The sequence below is a fragment of the Leucopleurus acutus genome, assembly GCF_964270905.1.
Source record: "Leucopleurus acutus genome assembly, chromosome: 12".
In the NCBI taxonomy this organism is placed as follows: Eukaryota; Metazoa; Chordata; class Mammalia; order Artiodactyla; family Delphinidae; genus Leucopleurus; species Leucopleurus acutus.
The window spans coordinates 651,451-667,477 of record NC_139154.1 but is presented as its reverse complement, the minus strand read 5'-3'; the positions used below and the strand labels follow the sequence as shown (position 1 = coordinate 667,477).

Genomic DNA, 16,027 nt, shown 5'->3' with positions numbered 1-16,027 from the left:
CACCTTACCCTGAGAGCTGTGCCAAATGGAGAGCAGTGAGGAGTATTACAGGGAAATAGTATCATCCTCTTTGGTTTAAGGAAGATTATCTAGGTAAGGAGATCAGCTTTGGTGAGGTGAGCAGAGAGATAAAATGGGGGCCAAAATGCAGACTTTCCAATATTGTTACTTTTGAAAAGCTCTAAAAAGCACAAGTCTTCCTGCAGAGCCACCTTGTCCTATGCCTCTTGTACTCATAGACCTGCAGGCTGCCAGCCATACCTTAAGCTCAGCTTGTGGGTAGATTCCTGCCAGTCAGAACAATGTGTATCCCTTGGATGCATGGCTCTTAAGGTGCAGAAGAAGCAGGGGTATATTTGGACAGGGCTCAGGCTTCGGTGTCAGACACACCTGGTTTGAGTCCGGATTCTGCCACTTCCTAGATGATGGTCATGGGCAAGTCACTTAATCTTTCAGAAAGTTCTCATTTTTAGACCAAAGTATGAGAGGCCTCTTCCCTGGGCCCCTGGCTTTAGAAGGCCCTGCTGCCCACAGGGAATCTATGCCAATGATCAAGGCCCACATGTTAGTCTATGTGAATGGTGCCCCCCAGACTTGTGCAGTGCACATCCTGTGCAACTGCCCAGTGTGGACTGCTAATAATAGTGAAAAGAGGAGGCAGGATTGAGGACACTAAAGGGGTAAAATCCAGCCTTGGCCGGTGTCAGGATGTGACCAGTAGAATGATGGGGCCATCAACAGCCAGAGGAAAATATGGCAGAGACTTGAGAGGTCAATTTTAGGTGTGTTAAGACTTTGGCCCTGCCAAACAGCCATCCAGAGCTATCCAGCAGCCCAAACTCATGAGGGTCTCAGGGCTTGACACAGCTTTGGAAATCACTGGCATCAGGGTCATGGTTGAGGCCTGGTGGCTGAGCAAGGCCTCTGAGGGAAAGCCTATAGGTCGTAGTGAGAATTGAGCCTATTCTCCTGGGGGGCATATGTGTTTGATGGACATGAGGGCAAAAAGGGGCCATGAGAAGAGCAGAGGGCTTTAGGGTTCTGGGATAATGGGACGTCACTGGTGGTACATCCCAGGAGTAGAGGGTTTTGAGAGATCAGTGAAGACAGAATCATTTGCCTAGAAGACAGTTCTTTCTGGAGGAACAAAGACACGGTGAGTGAGTAGTGTGGATGTTGAAGCCAGGAGGTTGTCTACACCTGCAGAAACGTGGTGGTGATAGGAAGCAGGGAGAAAGGCGGTGAGCTTGAGGGCAGAGCAGGATCAGGCCGACAGTCCTGAGAACATGGTGAGGGGAGGAGCTGCAGAAAGAGGATAGTTGACGAGGCATGTCAGAGGGGAAGCAAAGGGTGCAAATCAAGAGAAAACGTCCGGGGGAAGGGGAGTAGTCCCAAGGAGTAGGAGTCAATGTGTGCGAAGAAAAGAGACAAAATAGGGAAGATGTTTGAAGGGTAGGGAAGGGCTATTGGGCCTGGGTTTGGGCTTGCTGGCAGAGGAAGAGAGCAGGTAGCTGCCAAGGCTTCTGCAGGTGGGAGTCAGGGTAGCATTGGAAGCATCTAGATTTTTTTTTTTTTTAAGAAGATGTTGTGGGTAGGAGTTTATTAATTCATTCATTTTTGGCTGTGTTGGGTCTTCGTTTCTGTGCGAGGGCTTTCTCTAGTTGCGGCAAGCGGGGGCCACTCTTCATCGCGGCGCGCAGGCCTCTCACTATCGCGGCCTCTCTTGTCGCAGAGCACAGGCTCCAGACACGCAGGCTCAGTCGTTGTGGCTCACGGGCCTAGTTGCTCCGTGGCATGTGGGATCTTCCCAGACCAGGGCTCAAACCTGTGTCCCTCGCATTGGAAGGCAGACTCCCAACCACTGCGCCACCAGGGAAGCCCTGGATCTAGATTTTGATGAAGCTTTGATTATGTCTTCTATGGTGTCTTCTATGTGTGGTCCTCTTGCGTCTTCTGTGGTGTGCTTGGGTCTCTGACGGGAACGTGCGCTGTTACATGTGTTTAATGTATTTCAGCTGATCCCCCACTCCCTAAGGGTATCAATTCATTTCTTCTTACAGGACAATGAGTGCCTATTATTTTCAGAGTACAATGGGAGACATAAAATGACTAACAGCTCTCCTAGGTTAAGCAGCCTACAAGAGCATCAGCAGAACTTGTGATAAGGTTGTCGAACAAGTTTGCATAGCTAGCTATGTAGGGTTAAATAATATGGACAAAATTAAGATTCAACACTGGCGGGGAGGATGGGTTAAACAGCCCATTTAGGATGGTTAAGGTTCAAGTGCCGTGTGTAGACGTAAAAACACAAGATGAATTGCATAAAGGCTGGAGCTCGGGAGCCTGACTTGGCAGTAGTTCACATAAGGGGTCACTCTGTGGTCCATAACTCAGTCTTGGACTCTTTAGTGACTTAAAGCTTTGTATATGCCCAGAGTGATAACGAGAGCTTCTATACCTGCCACATCTCAGATGGCTGGTACTTTTACTCCTCTAGTATTTCTTTTTGTTTTTTTTTTTTGTTTTTTTTTGCGGTACGCAGGCCTCTCACCGCTGTGGCCTCTCCCGTTGCGGAGCACAGGCTCCGGACGCGCAGGCTCAGCGGCCATGGCCCACGGGCCCAGCCGCTCCGCGGCATGTGGGATCCTCCCGGACCGGGGCACGAACCCGTGTCCCCTGCATCGGCAGGCGGACTCTCAACCACTGCGCCACCAGGGAAGCCCTAGTATTTCTTTTTGATCCTCATATCCATATTATATGGTGTTATTAGCCTGCTTTACAGACAAAGAAAAGGACACAGGGAGATGAAACAGCTCATCTCACGTCACACAACCGGGAAGTGAGGGAGCCATGTTCTTTCCACTGAGCCACACAGCCCTCAGCGTGACTCAGCTGCTTAAAAAGCTAATAAACTTTGGTGTGTGTTAATAAAAATGGCGTGTCCAGGTTGTGGGACTCCGTGGTGTCTGTGTGCTTGGTTTAGGCCAGCCAGATCCCATCTGGGACGTTGGTCATTTCTAGAGATCCCACTATAATGAAGGGTGCTCTAGGTGTGAACAGGGATATGGTGGGGGTAGTATAGGGTCACAAGAAGGTTCAGGGAATTAAGGATGCAGTCATGTGGCTCAGAGGGATGAATTGAGATGCTTCTTGGAGTACAAAGAAATTTAGTGGAAATATGATGGAGGCAGATTTAGACTAGTTCAGTTTATAACTGCAACAAGTTGGAATCTTAGCATTCAATAGTAATGTGTGGATGAGTAAATCCACACAATGAAATACTAGGCAACTCTCTAAAAAGATGTACAGTTGACCCTTGAACAACACGGGTTTGAGATGCACAGGTTCACTTATACACCGATTTTTTTTTTTTTAATCTTTAAAAATTTATTTTTGGCTGCACTGGGTCTTCGTTGCTGCACGTGGGCTTTCTCTAGTTGGGGTGAGTGGGGGCTACTCTTCATCGCAGTGCTCCGGCTTCTCATTTCGGTGGCTTCTCTTGTTGCAGAGCATGGACTCTCGGCACGTGGCCTCAGTAGTTGTGGCACCCAGGCTTAGTTGCTCTGTGGTATGTGGGATCCTCCCGGACCAGGGATCGAACGCATGTCCCCTGCATTGGCAGGTGGATTCTTAACCACTACACCATCAGGGAAGTCCCAACGCAGATTGTTTTCAATAGTAGATACTACAGTCCTACAGGATCCAAGTTGGTTGAGTGGGTAGACGTGGAACCTCAGATACCAAGGAGCTGCAGGTACAGAGGGTGGACTAGTAATTAATCTGGGGCTCTTTGTGCAGAGGGTTGGTGCGCCTAAACACCGCGTTGTTCAAGGGTCAACTATAGTTCTGTATTAGTTCTGTATTACTGATACTTGAAGATATGTTAAGTGAAAGAAGATCACAACATGGTATTATTGTTTTATTCCATTAAAATATATATATATATATATATATATATATATATACACACACACACATATGGTTATATTTAAATAGTCAGAAAATGTTTGTGACCAATAATATGTGGTTCTCTTGTAGTGGGATTTCAAATAACTTTTTAAAACTCCTGTCTTCTAATTTTTCTATATTTAATACGGAATTTGTATAAGAAGAGATGAAAGCGTATTTATATTACCCAGTAGTGAGTCAGTCCCTGCCGAAGCAGTAATCTCCTAGCCCCTCACCTCAGGGTCTGGAAATGGGGCCAACACAACAGGGGCTGGGAAAGGGGACACTAGGTCTCTTTCAACTCAAAGATGTCAAGTGGAAAGCAGGTTACCAAACACAGTGTGACCCCACTTTCATAAAACACACGAACATCTGTGAGAAGCCCTGGTGACCCTGGTGTGCCCAGGCATTTCCAGAGGGTTCCTTTGCAACTGAAACAGAGAAGAAAACCCCCAAGGCTGTCATCTGGCACCCCTATTGCAATGATGGGGTTTTCACGCAAATGTCCTCAGAGAGGAGCTTTCCTGTCTAGTGACCTAACGGGATACTGGCATCAACTGGAGAGAGTGCTGGACTGCGGGGTTGGTTGTCCCTCAGAGATGCTGAATGCATTTTAGTCCGATGCTTCAAGCAGAAGGGATGGTTTCTCCTCCTCCCATTTGCCCTCCTGTCTTTTCCTTTCTTCAACTTATAGTTCCCTTTTCAGCCATCAACAGAATTGGCAATCTGAATGAAAAGAGGTAGCCCCAGGCACGGGACCTTATGGGAAAGCTCATCTCTCCAAAGATAGGCCCTTCCTACTGGATGTGCTGCTGAGGCCATCAGAATGGAGCAGGATGCAACAATCCTTAGCAAACAGTACATCAGAAGTGAACAATCTTAATGGGGGCGGGGGGTGGGAGTCTCCAAACTGAATGGAAAGATGGGACAAAAAGATCAAAGGGGAAAAACAAACAAAAGGAGAAACAGATGAGTAAAAGGCCACATCTACTTTCCCCCTTTATAGCAGCTTTAACAGCTTCCAGTCTTTGAACATCACTTTATGCGGGAGGTGGAAGGGGAACAGGCTATTAGTCAGGGCTTCCTTTGTGTACCTACAACCTGCAGGGGGAGGGTGGGATTACAGGGAATCTTAAATACCACAATCTGGGCCCAATTCAAGGGGGTGGGTGGGGTGGGGGAAGAAGCCACACAGAATTTGAGTGCAAAAAATAAATATAAAATTTATTAAAACACCCACAATATTTTAAAGATACCAGGAGTAATACAGTTCACAAACCCAGCTGTTTGTGTAAATTATAATAAAATACAAATCAAAAAAGGATACATACTTGCAATTTCTAGGCACCCTAAATTAAATCTGCTGAAACACTGGGGGAGAAGGGAAGGCAAGGAGGGTAGCTCAGGAGGCAAACCAATAAAGTGGGAGGAAAAAATATTAACAAAAAAGTAAAAATTATACAAAATAAAATTATCAGCATAAATTTACTGTACTAAGAATATCTACAGTTTAATAATACACATCCTATTGCCTTGAGACATTGCAAAAATCTACCATTCATCCATCAACCCCAGATAAACTTCATTTCAAGTAGCCACAGTTACAAAGTCAAGACGGAATATTCAAGTATGGTTGTTAAGTTCACCTCCATTGGAAGCCAAGTAACCAAACAGGAATTCAAAGAGAGAAGAAATAAAACACACCAAAAAGCTACAGGGGTTCTAGATGAAGTCTAATGCATTAATATGCCACAATATGACCTGTCCTTGTTTCTTTTTTTTTTTAAATTAGAATACGTGAAAAAGAAATTACATCGCTCCTGTTTTTCTCCTCCTTTTTCCCCTCAAAAGAAAAAAAAGTACTGGAACCAAGAAAATTTGGATGTTCAAATGAGCCAAATAGTATTTTTTAAATCCTCACGTGAATAATGATGAGTTATCCCTGAATGACAGGTAGTCAAAATGAGAAAAGAGCGCAAACAATACCACTACAAAAAGCATCCCTGATATCAGAATAGAAGCAAACAAGGAAGTAGGCCAATTCTCACTGATTCTTAGGCAAAAAGCAACTTTAGACTTTGCATTTCTGTGCTGCAGTCTCTGCTCAGCGAAGAAGCCTATTGCTTTGCTCTTGTCGGCAGCTCTGCAGAAGGAAGGGCTGGGAGTGCCAAGACAGGGGCCTCACACATGGAAAAACTCTTTGCACATGTGGGTGTGGGACTGTATAACCTATGTTGGGGGTATGCACCCCCAAAAATGTTCATTTTGGTCCAGGGTATGTTGAAGCTGGCCATGTACTACAGCAGATGCAACTGGCTAATAAAACTAGGTTTTGAGGGAGTCATTTCAAATGACAGCAACGATGACTGAAAAAGCTCAATGAGATGGGCATGGGAAATTCACATTTTATTCAAAAGCAAAAAAAGGAAATGAAATAAAGTCAACCACAGTCCTTCCTTTAGGCATTCTGCCATTTTAACTGAAGAATGAAACACAAAATGACCCCAGATTCTTCAAGGTCAGGTATGTCACCAAATGGACAACCTGTATGTATCAGACCCTCATGGAATCTACTTTACCAAAGTTGTCACGATGTCCCGTTTTTGAGGTATTTAAAAAAATTATTGTGACAGTGGATGACACAAAATGGAGCTTCCTGTTGAGTTTTTAAAATATCAACTTTTGTGGACCCAAGAAGAAATTTAGAATAGCACCAACTAAAAAGAGCCTCAGTGGCACTGAGTGAGCAAAGCTCCTTCCTTTAAGTTTGAACATGAGGGGTTCCCAATGAGAAGCAGAAGCATTGCTGGGGCAAAGGCTGTGGGGAGCAAAGGAATGAGACCCCCGCCCACCATGGTTCTGGCCAGTGCTAGGTGAGGAAGGAGGCCCATCTGGCCCACCTTGGTATGCAGAGCACCTTTGGAACCCTCAGAGACATCTACTTGGCACCCTGGACTGCAGGAGGAAAACATGTGTTGGCTATGAGAATGCCTGCCACGTTAGAAGAGGCAGGAGTACCCAACTCCCCTTCCTCCAAAAAAAAAAAAGAAAAAAGAAAAGCCCTTCACACCTCCTTTCTTATCAGGCCTAAGAGGACAGATGTGAAATGAGAGCACCCCGCCACCTCCAAGCCAGGAAGGCCCATTCCCCTGTCGTAGTAAGGGGGCTGGCTGCCTTCGAGACTTGCCTTTCTATTTGGCCAGCAAGGGAAGAGTAAAACAAAACAGAAAAACTGCTCAGAGCAGGTTCTAGCACGTAAACAGAGGTCTAAGGAGACAGCACCAAAAGGGGGGAGGGGGGGAGAAGCCAAGAGAGACTGGAGCCCACCTTGTTTTTGGTTGGTTGTGGTTTCAGAACCTTGATAGCACCTCAGCAGGACAGGATCAGGGACAGTCACATTAAAACACCATAGCACCATTTTATTTATACTATTTCAATTCATAAAAATGCTTCCTAGTCCATAAAACACACTTCAGTAACAAAAGGAAAGAGAGATTGGTTGAGGCACGTCAGGGCTATCATTTTAATTTTCCACAGCACTGCCTTGGTGTGAGATCTGGCGGTGGTTAACTTCATGAAGCCTGGCCGGGTTCTCTCAGTGGAATCAGGTTACCATCTACTTACTCACTGTCACCCGTCCTCGCACACCCACTGCTGTCTGGTACAAAGCAATTAAGATCTGCTCTTTCTCTCCTTACTTTAGCACTTTAAAAGTCCCTTGTTCTGCAAACTACTGTTTCCAAAAGAGGCTGGTGAAAGGACCAAGAGGGGTGGGTATGATCTCTTTCCATGCATACCTGTCATCTCAGTGAGACAGCAAAGCAGTACCCACGAAGCCAGAGTGTGGGAAACCTAGGCCCTGCCAAAAAACACACCAAACAACAACAAAAACAAGAAACCTCAAAATCCATGAAACACCTTACTCAAGATTTCTGATGGTTAGATAACGGTTTCTTGAGCTAGCACCAGTTATTTTGCGAGAACCTGCCGCAAAGCGATTTTTATTTTAAAAACCTCTTAGCACAAAACTTTGCAAGTACTTTCCTTGCAAGCAAAAGGCAGGGAAAACAAAAGAAAAGAAGAACCAAATGTCTGCACTGCATGTGGATGGCGTCTGTGGACAGGGCACACTGGGGGATGACTCTTAAGACTCCATCATTTCCGCTGCTATACTATTATTAAAACTTGATCATGTTGTTAGGTTCTTTAGTTGCAATGGCTTTATTTTTCTTCTCATGATAAAAATGTCTGTTAATCATCTTTAGGACTTAAAAAATGATAGTGCCAGTAAAAAATAAAAATTTGATTTTTCTCTTTAAGAAACCTTCAGCAGCAAGGGGGGGCAATAAAGAGCTGTGCATAGTTACTTTTTAAACATACGTCTAAAGCATGCTAATTTAATGACTGAGATTTGAGGTAGGTTATACATGTAGTGTGTAAAAATCAGCATGGGCTTGAGCATGGCAACAGCACCACCTAATTTCTGAAACACCGTTCTGAAGGGCATGGGGACGTCCAATGGAGACTGCCTCTTGACTCGCTTCTCAGCAGTCTATTTGCTGATCTAGAATTTATGAACCGAAGGCTGTTGGGGCTGGGGGGACAGACATCACATGCTTTTAGCTTGTATTGGTTTCTTCTTTCATCTAATGGCTTTGCTACCAAAGGGGGATGAGGGGAAGAGTCTATTTAACACACATCAAGGAGATTCATACATGCCAAGCATCAGAATCACCTGGGTTACACTCAGGACCTTCCAAACCAACAGCCAACCTGGGGCTTTCCCGGGTCATACAGACGGTCACATTCTCCAAATGTTTTGTAAAATATTGTATTTCTTGCTTAAGATAATTTAAAATGAAGTTTTCAAGGCACCCCCGCATCTACCTAAGCACGGAGTCAAATGAGACCTGCATAAAAGTACTGATGCGATAAGCAAAATAGCATTTAAAGGACCCAACTTTTCCTCAAAACTAGAAAATCAGCATGCTCATTAAAGACTCTGCTTCCTTTAGCTTGTCAAACTGAAGGTCAGAGGTTTTCCTATAAATCTGAGTTCTGAATAATTCGAAATCCTGATAAGCTCTTGGGTATTTATTTCAAAAGCAATAATATTTCATTTTTGTCCTGTAAAATAAATGCAACTTTACAGAATATGGTAAAAGTGAAGGATAGACAAAGCACGTTAAATATTCAGCTACTATTTACAATTTCTCCCACAATTACATGTTAAAACATACTTTTTTTCAAGTTGCTGTTTAAATCTAGGCAAAAGTGCTTAAAAAAATTTTTTTTTTCACTATTTACAGTTAAAACCAGACCACATAAATGCTCAGGACATCTCACAGCGACTCTCCGCCAGTGCTTCTGGAACAGTTACAGTAAACACCCAGCGGGTCAATTCTCAGCTCTTACACAAGGCACCTGGAAGCTCAGGAACTTGCCTTTAGCATCATCATCTGATTGTTAAACTCATTTTATGAAGACCCACATCTGAATAAAACTGCTCAATAAATATCTGATGTTTATCTCAGGGCTTGGCTGTCATTCACTGTGGGGCCACATTCCCCTCTGTGTCCTTACGAAGCCTCCCACTCACCACACACATCCACATGGGTAGCTGGATATAATTTCTGCTAATACCACAGGAAAAACAGACACTCCAAGAAGTCTGACTTGCTGTCAACGCATGTTGCTTCCACCGGTCAGGCCCAACCTCTCTCAACGATGTTGAAAAAATTAAGCACCACATTCTCATTTCAAAGAACTTAATGAATGCACCAGAATTTTAGAACGGGCATGTTCGAGTGGGTGGAGAGGGGAGGAAGGAAAGGAGAAAATGACCAAATAGAGAAATGGCACCAATTAGGGAGGACAATCATAGCGACCTGCTGAAAACGTTTGACTCTTGCATTTTAAAATCATTAAGTGTAGGCCCCACTCCCCAGATGATAGCATGGAGGGGGTGGGCTCAGGTATGAGGCATGCACCATTGTCCGATGTGAAATCCAGGGATAAGGAGATGCGTTACTGCTGTCACACTGCTGTGCGGAGCTCCTGCAGACACAGCCTGCCCGAGTCAAGGAAGTCCCAGCACAACACTACAGCACCGCTGGCTTTTCACAGCTTGGGTTCAACTTCCTGTTTTTAAAGATACAGTAGCCCTTTTCGGTATCAGCACAGACTTTGGGGCATTTTTTAAAACAAAAATCTGCCACTAAGACGAATTCCTTCGGCCAGTATTCGTTGGCTAGTCAGCTCGGCGGAAGAGGCTCCTGAGAGCCTCTGGATTCCAGCGCCATCCCGAGGTGCTGCCGAGGGGACCACGGTATCACGTGACTTGATAGCTAAGGGATAGAGAGGATTCAGTGTGGAGACTAGCAAGCTTGAAGCTGTCTACTTCCAACCTGGTTTCTGGGAAAATCTATGCCAGCATCTCAGGTGCCTGGCCTGGGGTGCACCTGCCCCCATCCCCGACTCCAAGCCGGGGACTGGAAAAGGGACCCCAGCTGTTTTCCTACAGATTCTCCCATCCTACCGGAGAGGACAGAAGCTGTCCTGAGGGCTCCCTCCCCTGAAGGGAAGGCATGTCTGTCAGGAGGGATGCAGTGGGTGGCTACAACCTGCACTTGGCTCATGAGGGGCCGATGGCTGAGAGAACCTTGTCAGCTCCCAAGAGGGCCAGGCTCACCAGGCCCAGCACAACTGGGCAGGAATGAGTGCTTCTGGCCTTTCCTGCCGATCCTTTACCATTACAATTGTCACTTTTAAAAAAATCCAATAAATACACATTTTAAATGGAATTTAAAACTACTCCTTTGTGAAAGGACACTATAAACTTTCTTTCCATTATTGTGATATACAAGGATAGAGTTTTAAAAACAAGAGAAAATAAAAGGTCCCCCCAAACAAGGGAGGAAAAAAACCAACGTGGAGATATAAATATTAAGATCACGAAAAAATCACCCGACAGCCGTAGTTTCTTCTTCAAAGTGCTGGGGAATTGGGGGGAAGGGAGGGGCGGGTCAGTTCTGAGGTTTGGACCATAAATACATATATATGCGTATCTATATATGTATATATAGATAAAAAGACTTCTGCACCCCCAACCCGCCCCCAGGTGTGAGGGCGAAAGCACCACAGAGGCAGCTCGGGCCTGGCCCGACGCTGAGGTACGCTGGCTCCCTGGCACCCTGGCGCCTAGATCCAGCGGCTGTAGGGGCCCGTGACCTTCGTGTAGGCGTACGAGGACACGGTGACTGCTGAGTCCGTGGGCACGGCCAGCGCCTGCCGGGTGGGGACAAGCCCCTTCTTTTCCTTATGTTGGGGCTCGGGGACCATGGCACCCCCCCACTTGCGCTTCTTCCCATACAGCTTGGCCTCCTGCTGGCCCAGGCCCAGCCGGGCGGCCTCCTCCTGTCTCGCCCGCGCCCTCTCGGCCAGCTGCTTCATCTTGGCCTCCCAGAGGGCCAGCCCGTGATTGGGCTGGTTGAGGTTCTTGTGCTGGTAGAAGACCAGCGAAATGCGGGTGGGGTGGCAGCGGTTGGGTTTCTTGAGGGGTGTGGTGGCGTGCAGCTCCCGCCGGGCACACTCGATGAGGATGGAGCCGTGAGCGGGGGCCACGGCCACGCCGCCGATATTCTCGTCCAGGAAGTTGTGTTCACTGTCGGACCACAGCTCCTCCTCTGCCTCCTCTGCCCCAGCAGCGCCGCCGCCTCCGCCGCCCTTCTCCTCCTTGACTGTGCCCTTGCTGGGGGGCTCCTCCGCCGTCCCCTCCTCCAGGCCGAAGGGATCCCACAGCTTCTCCTCGGTCTTCAGGGCCCCAAATAGCTTCTCAGTGGGGCCCAGGGGCATGCCAAAGGACTGCCAGGCTTTGTCCAGCTGGCTCACCCCCGGGGTTGGAATCCTTCCCTCCTCCCCTTTCAGGGGGCTCCACAGCTTGTCTTGGAATCTGGGACCACCTTTCAGGGCAGAGTTGAAATCCCCGGCTCCTACCGCCCATGGCTTCTCAGTTAGGCTGGGCCCAGCCAAGGCCGAGGCGCTGTTCGCAAACTTGCAGTGGCTCCACGGCTTGCCCCGCAGCCGTCCTCCGGGCTGCGGGGCTGGCTGCTGTCCCTCGCCAGGGAATAACCCCCACTGATGCTGTCCATCTGGGAAGTGGGAAGGGGCCAGGCAGCCAGCCCCCAAAGAACCAAGCTTATCGGGGACAACAGCAGGGCTCTCTGCAGGAGGGAACACACCCCAGCTGCCACCCACACTGTGAGTCCTCTTGGGGGACACGCTCGGGCCTCCTGAGTACTGTCCCCATAGGTGATTGGGTCCCCCATTCTGAGACGCCTCGGGCAAAGGCATTTTGCCCATCTTGCCGGGCTCTCTGGGTACAGATTCGGTGTGGACCAGTGGATCTACTGGCTCTTGCTTGATGGATCTGTTGTAGCAACTGGAGCTCTGTACAAAGGGAGAGGGGTCCCTGGACACTGGGTGGAGCTGGGGGGCCTTTGGAAGCAGGTACTCCTTGGGGCCTGGGTAAGCAGGCTGCTGGTGGTGTGGAGCAGGGTGGTGGGTGTCTGTGGGAACAGCCTGGCCAGGCAGCTCGGCAAACTCAGCACCACCGTAGGCTGGGCTCAGGCTGTTGTGCAGAGCGTGGAGGTCTGGCTTCTTCTCAAAACTGCTGTTGCTGCCACTGTGCCCCCAGGTGCTAGGACCCAGGAACTGAGAGGGGAAGACGGGGTTACTGGATGGAAAGCCATAGTAGCCAAATGATGGAAGCGCGTACTTGGAGTGGAAGCCGTTGACGGAGGCCAGGCCGGGCTGTGCATAGTAGGAGTGGTAGGAGTACACGCTGTTCACGCTGTACGGGTCGGAGGGCCGGCAACTGCCCAGCACCGAGTAGCTCTCCACCACCGCGTTGCCGCTGTACTTGAAGGAGCTGAAGTGGTTCTGTGGCTCCACCTTGAGGGAGGGCTTCAGGCTTTGCCGGGACAATCCACCCTTCAGAGACAGGCCTGAGGAAGACAGGAGGCAAGACAGAGAAGAAGCACAGAGAAGCACAGAGACGGACGCTCCCTCTTGCCAAGAGGTTTCCTCTGCTGGGCGGGCGAGACGAGTGAGGCTGGACTTGCTCCCAGTGCAGCGCAGCGTGGCCCGGCCCCACGGAAGCCCCAGAAGAGCAGCCGGCAGCGCCCAGGGCTCCGGTGTTGTCATTCTTCCCGACTCTAGCGAACTCAACCCGGCCTCACTGAAGCCCCCTCGTGCCAGCCACTGCAGGGACGAGGGCCGCCCCACACCCGAAAACCCTGCTGCAGACCACACGCCTGCCGCCTCGGTACTTTCCGCAGCGAGGAGAGCCGGTGAGCCGGGGGGGACGCCCAGCTGCCCTCTGGGAAGACAGGGAGACCGCCTTCATTTGGCTCCCAGGTGCCTCCCATCTGGCCTGGTTTCCCGGGGCTGCTGCAGCTATGGCGCTGACTGACAAAATTAAGACAATTGATGGTCCAGGTGGCTGAGAGACCCCAGTACTTTTCTGTATGGAATTCTACCTTAAGGCAGGAAGAGTGGTGGTAAGGGAGCCGTCCAGGGCCCCCCACCCAACAGTGCCCGTGCCACCCCCGCCGGGCACCCTCTCCCCACACACCTGGGTCAGTGGGGATGCCAGCCAGCTCCAGGGCCTCCTGCTTGATCTTCTCAGGAGTGCTCAGCTTCTCCTTCTGAACCTTCTTCTTCTCGGCTGCCGCCTTCCTGGCTTCCAGCTGCCGCTGGCGGCAGGACTTGGCGGGCTCCGGCAGGCGCCGGACCTCGCGGGGGAAGGCGGTGAGCACCTGGATGGCCCCGCTGCCCACCTTGGCGTTCTGGTTCTCCTCACTGCCAAACTCATCCGTGTTGGCCATCTTGTACAAGGGGAGTACGTGCAGCTGCTCATCCTCGGGAATCTTGCCCACGCAGCGATTGTCTTCCTTGGTCAGGGTGCAGACCTGCCCCAAACATAGAGACGGGGAGGGTGCTTGGGCTTGGGGTAGCCAGACACTGCGCGGGAGGGGCTGAGCGTCCCGCACACAAGGCCGCCCCTTCCCCACGCTGTCCCAGCCCCAGCTATCCACTATTACTTTCCGGAGCATCTAAAAAGCGCATTTGTCTAGCTTTACAGAGTAACGGTATCACCAGCGTTTAGAGTCTGCTCGACAGTTTTCAAAGCACATCCGTTCACTCTGTCTAACAAGGCTCTGGGGGGATAAGATGACCGGCTCAGGGTCACAAGGCCAGAAAGGGGCCAGGTCACGACTGGGAGATGTGCTCTGCCCTCCACTGCCATCATTGCCATTACATGTCAGCACACAGGTCTCGGACCTTCCACCATTACCCTCCTTGCCTTCAACACTCAGCCTCCTTTTGCCCTTAAAATTGAAAATTATATACGCTGGTTGTAGAAAATTTAGGCCAGCACAAAGGACATAAAAATTATCTCCATAATCCCACCAACTAGAAATAACCCTTGCATATACTTGGTCATATACACACTCACTTTTTTTTTTTTAGACTTTAATGTTATTTATTTAATGTTATTAAGAACACACTCACTTTTTAATAATTAAATAGGATCATTTATATTATGCATACAGTTTTAGAATAACTTTTTTTTCTTAACACAGTATATTTTCTTACATGTTAAGTATGCTTCCCCAATATGATTTAAGAGCCACACAATATTATTCCACTGTATCAATGTGTTAATTTAACTAATCCCTCATGACCACTTAAACCTGTTTCCCTATCATAAATAATACTTTTATCCTTTTCACTGGATTTTCTAAGATACTTAATTCCTTAGAATAAAAGCCGTAAGGGAGAACTGCCACATATTGCCAAACTGCGCTCCAAAATGATGATCGTCAGTGTTTCACTTACCCTGGCAGAATGAGTTTCAATTTTCCTATACTTTTGCTGATACTTTTGCTATTAATTTCTTTAAAACTTTCGCCTGTTATCAAAATGTACCTCGTCGTTGGTATGTGTTTCTCTGATTATTAATAAGGTTTGATTGATTGTTTTTCTCATTTACGTTTTACTCTTATATTGACTATATTTTATTTTCTGTATTCCTGATGTTCTGGCATTTGGGGCCTTGATCCTGGAGGGACCGTCCCTCCCCTAAGACTAGCTAATTCCTATAGATAGCAAATGATCCCCTGCCAGTGCAACTCTGATACACAAACCAACCAACCCAGAGTTCCCACCCCCAACCATCTCCTTTATAAAACTCTCACGCACCAGGCAAATATTCTCTCTGCCTTAAATCACCCCAGGGCTAGGTATTGACAACTAGGGACCACCTCTATAGCCCGGAGCCCGCAGAAATTATTCAAACTCTCCACCCTCAACTTATTCAGCTTACTTATCCTACCTTGCCCATTCCTTTCCACGAAATCCCCAGGAAAGCTCTGGGCTATTCTCTCCCCTCTCTGCCTCCTGACAAACGCTGCTGCTGCCCAGTGAGCTGCCAAATGAGGACTCCAGGGCTGTAAGTGTCCTCATCCTGGGGCCACTGCACAAAGCTGTGCTGAGGACGCCCTCCCTGTGGTCTCTAGAGGAGTCCAAAAGCACTGACTGCCATCCACAGGAGACTGGTCGATAAGTGGCGGCACAGCCACACACACAGCCTTAGAACGTGCTGCCTATATCCACTGACCAGCAAGCTGTCCACCACATATTCTTGGGTTCAGAAAAGCAAGATCATGGAACAGCACATACACATAGTGTGTAAGATGTATACAACTGTGCACACACACACATTCAGGTGTCTGAATGGACGGCCATCACGATGCTAACACAGGTTACCTATGAGATAACAGGCGTTTTTGCTTTATACTTGCTCGTAGTATTAAAATTATTTTTTACAATAAATAATTGTTTAATTAGAACAAAAAATATTATTCATTTTTGGAAAAAACTTATTTTTCATTCCAAACTCCGGAAGCTCTGGGATCCAAATAACCTCACTGTGCTCCTACCTCTTGGTGCCCCACCCTCCTTCCCTGCCCCCTCTCCTAATCCTGGAGGGCCCCTCCTTCTTTCTCTGTATTTT

The 16,027-nt window shown here is 48.1% G+C and overlaps 1 protein-coding gene across 2 annotated transcripts in view; it reads right to left on the bottom strand.

The window, feature by feature from the left end:
* Positions 1 to 11,148: 11,148 nt before the first annotated feature.
* The window catches only part of TET3 (tet methylcytosine dioxygenase 3), a gene marked incomplete at both ends in the record, with an annotated part of 106,766 nt that continues 101,887 nt past the window's right edge, over positions 11,149 to 16,027 (bottom strand). For both annotated transcript variants that reach the window (XM_082852287.1, XM_082852288.1), the window contains 2 exons: positions 11,149 to 12,953; positions 13,583 to 13,919. In XM_082852287.1, the coding sequence (XP_082708413.1) occupies positions 11,149 to 12,953; positions 13,583 to 13,919 (2,142 nt within the window). The remainder of the gene's footprint in view (positions 12,954 to 13,582; positions 13,920 to 16,027) is intronic.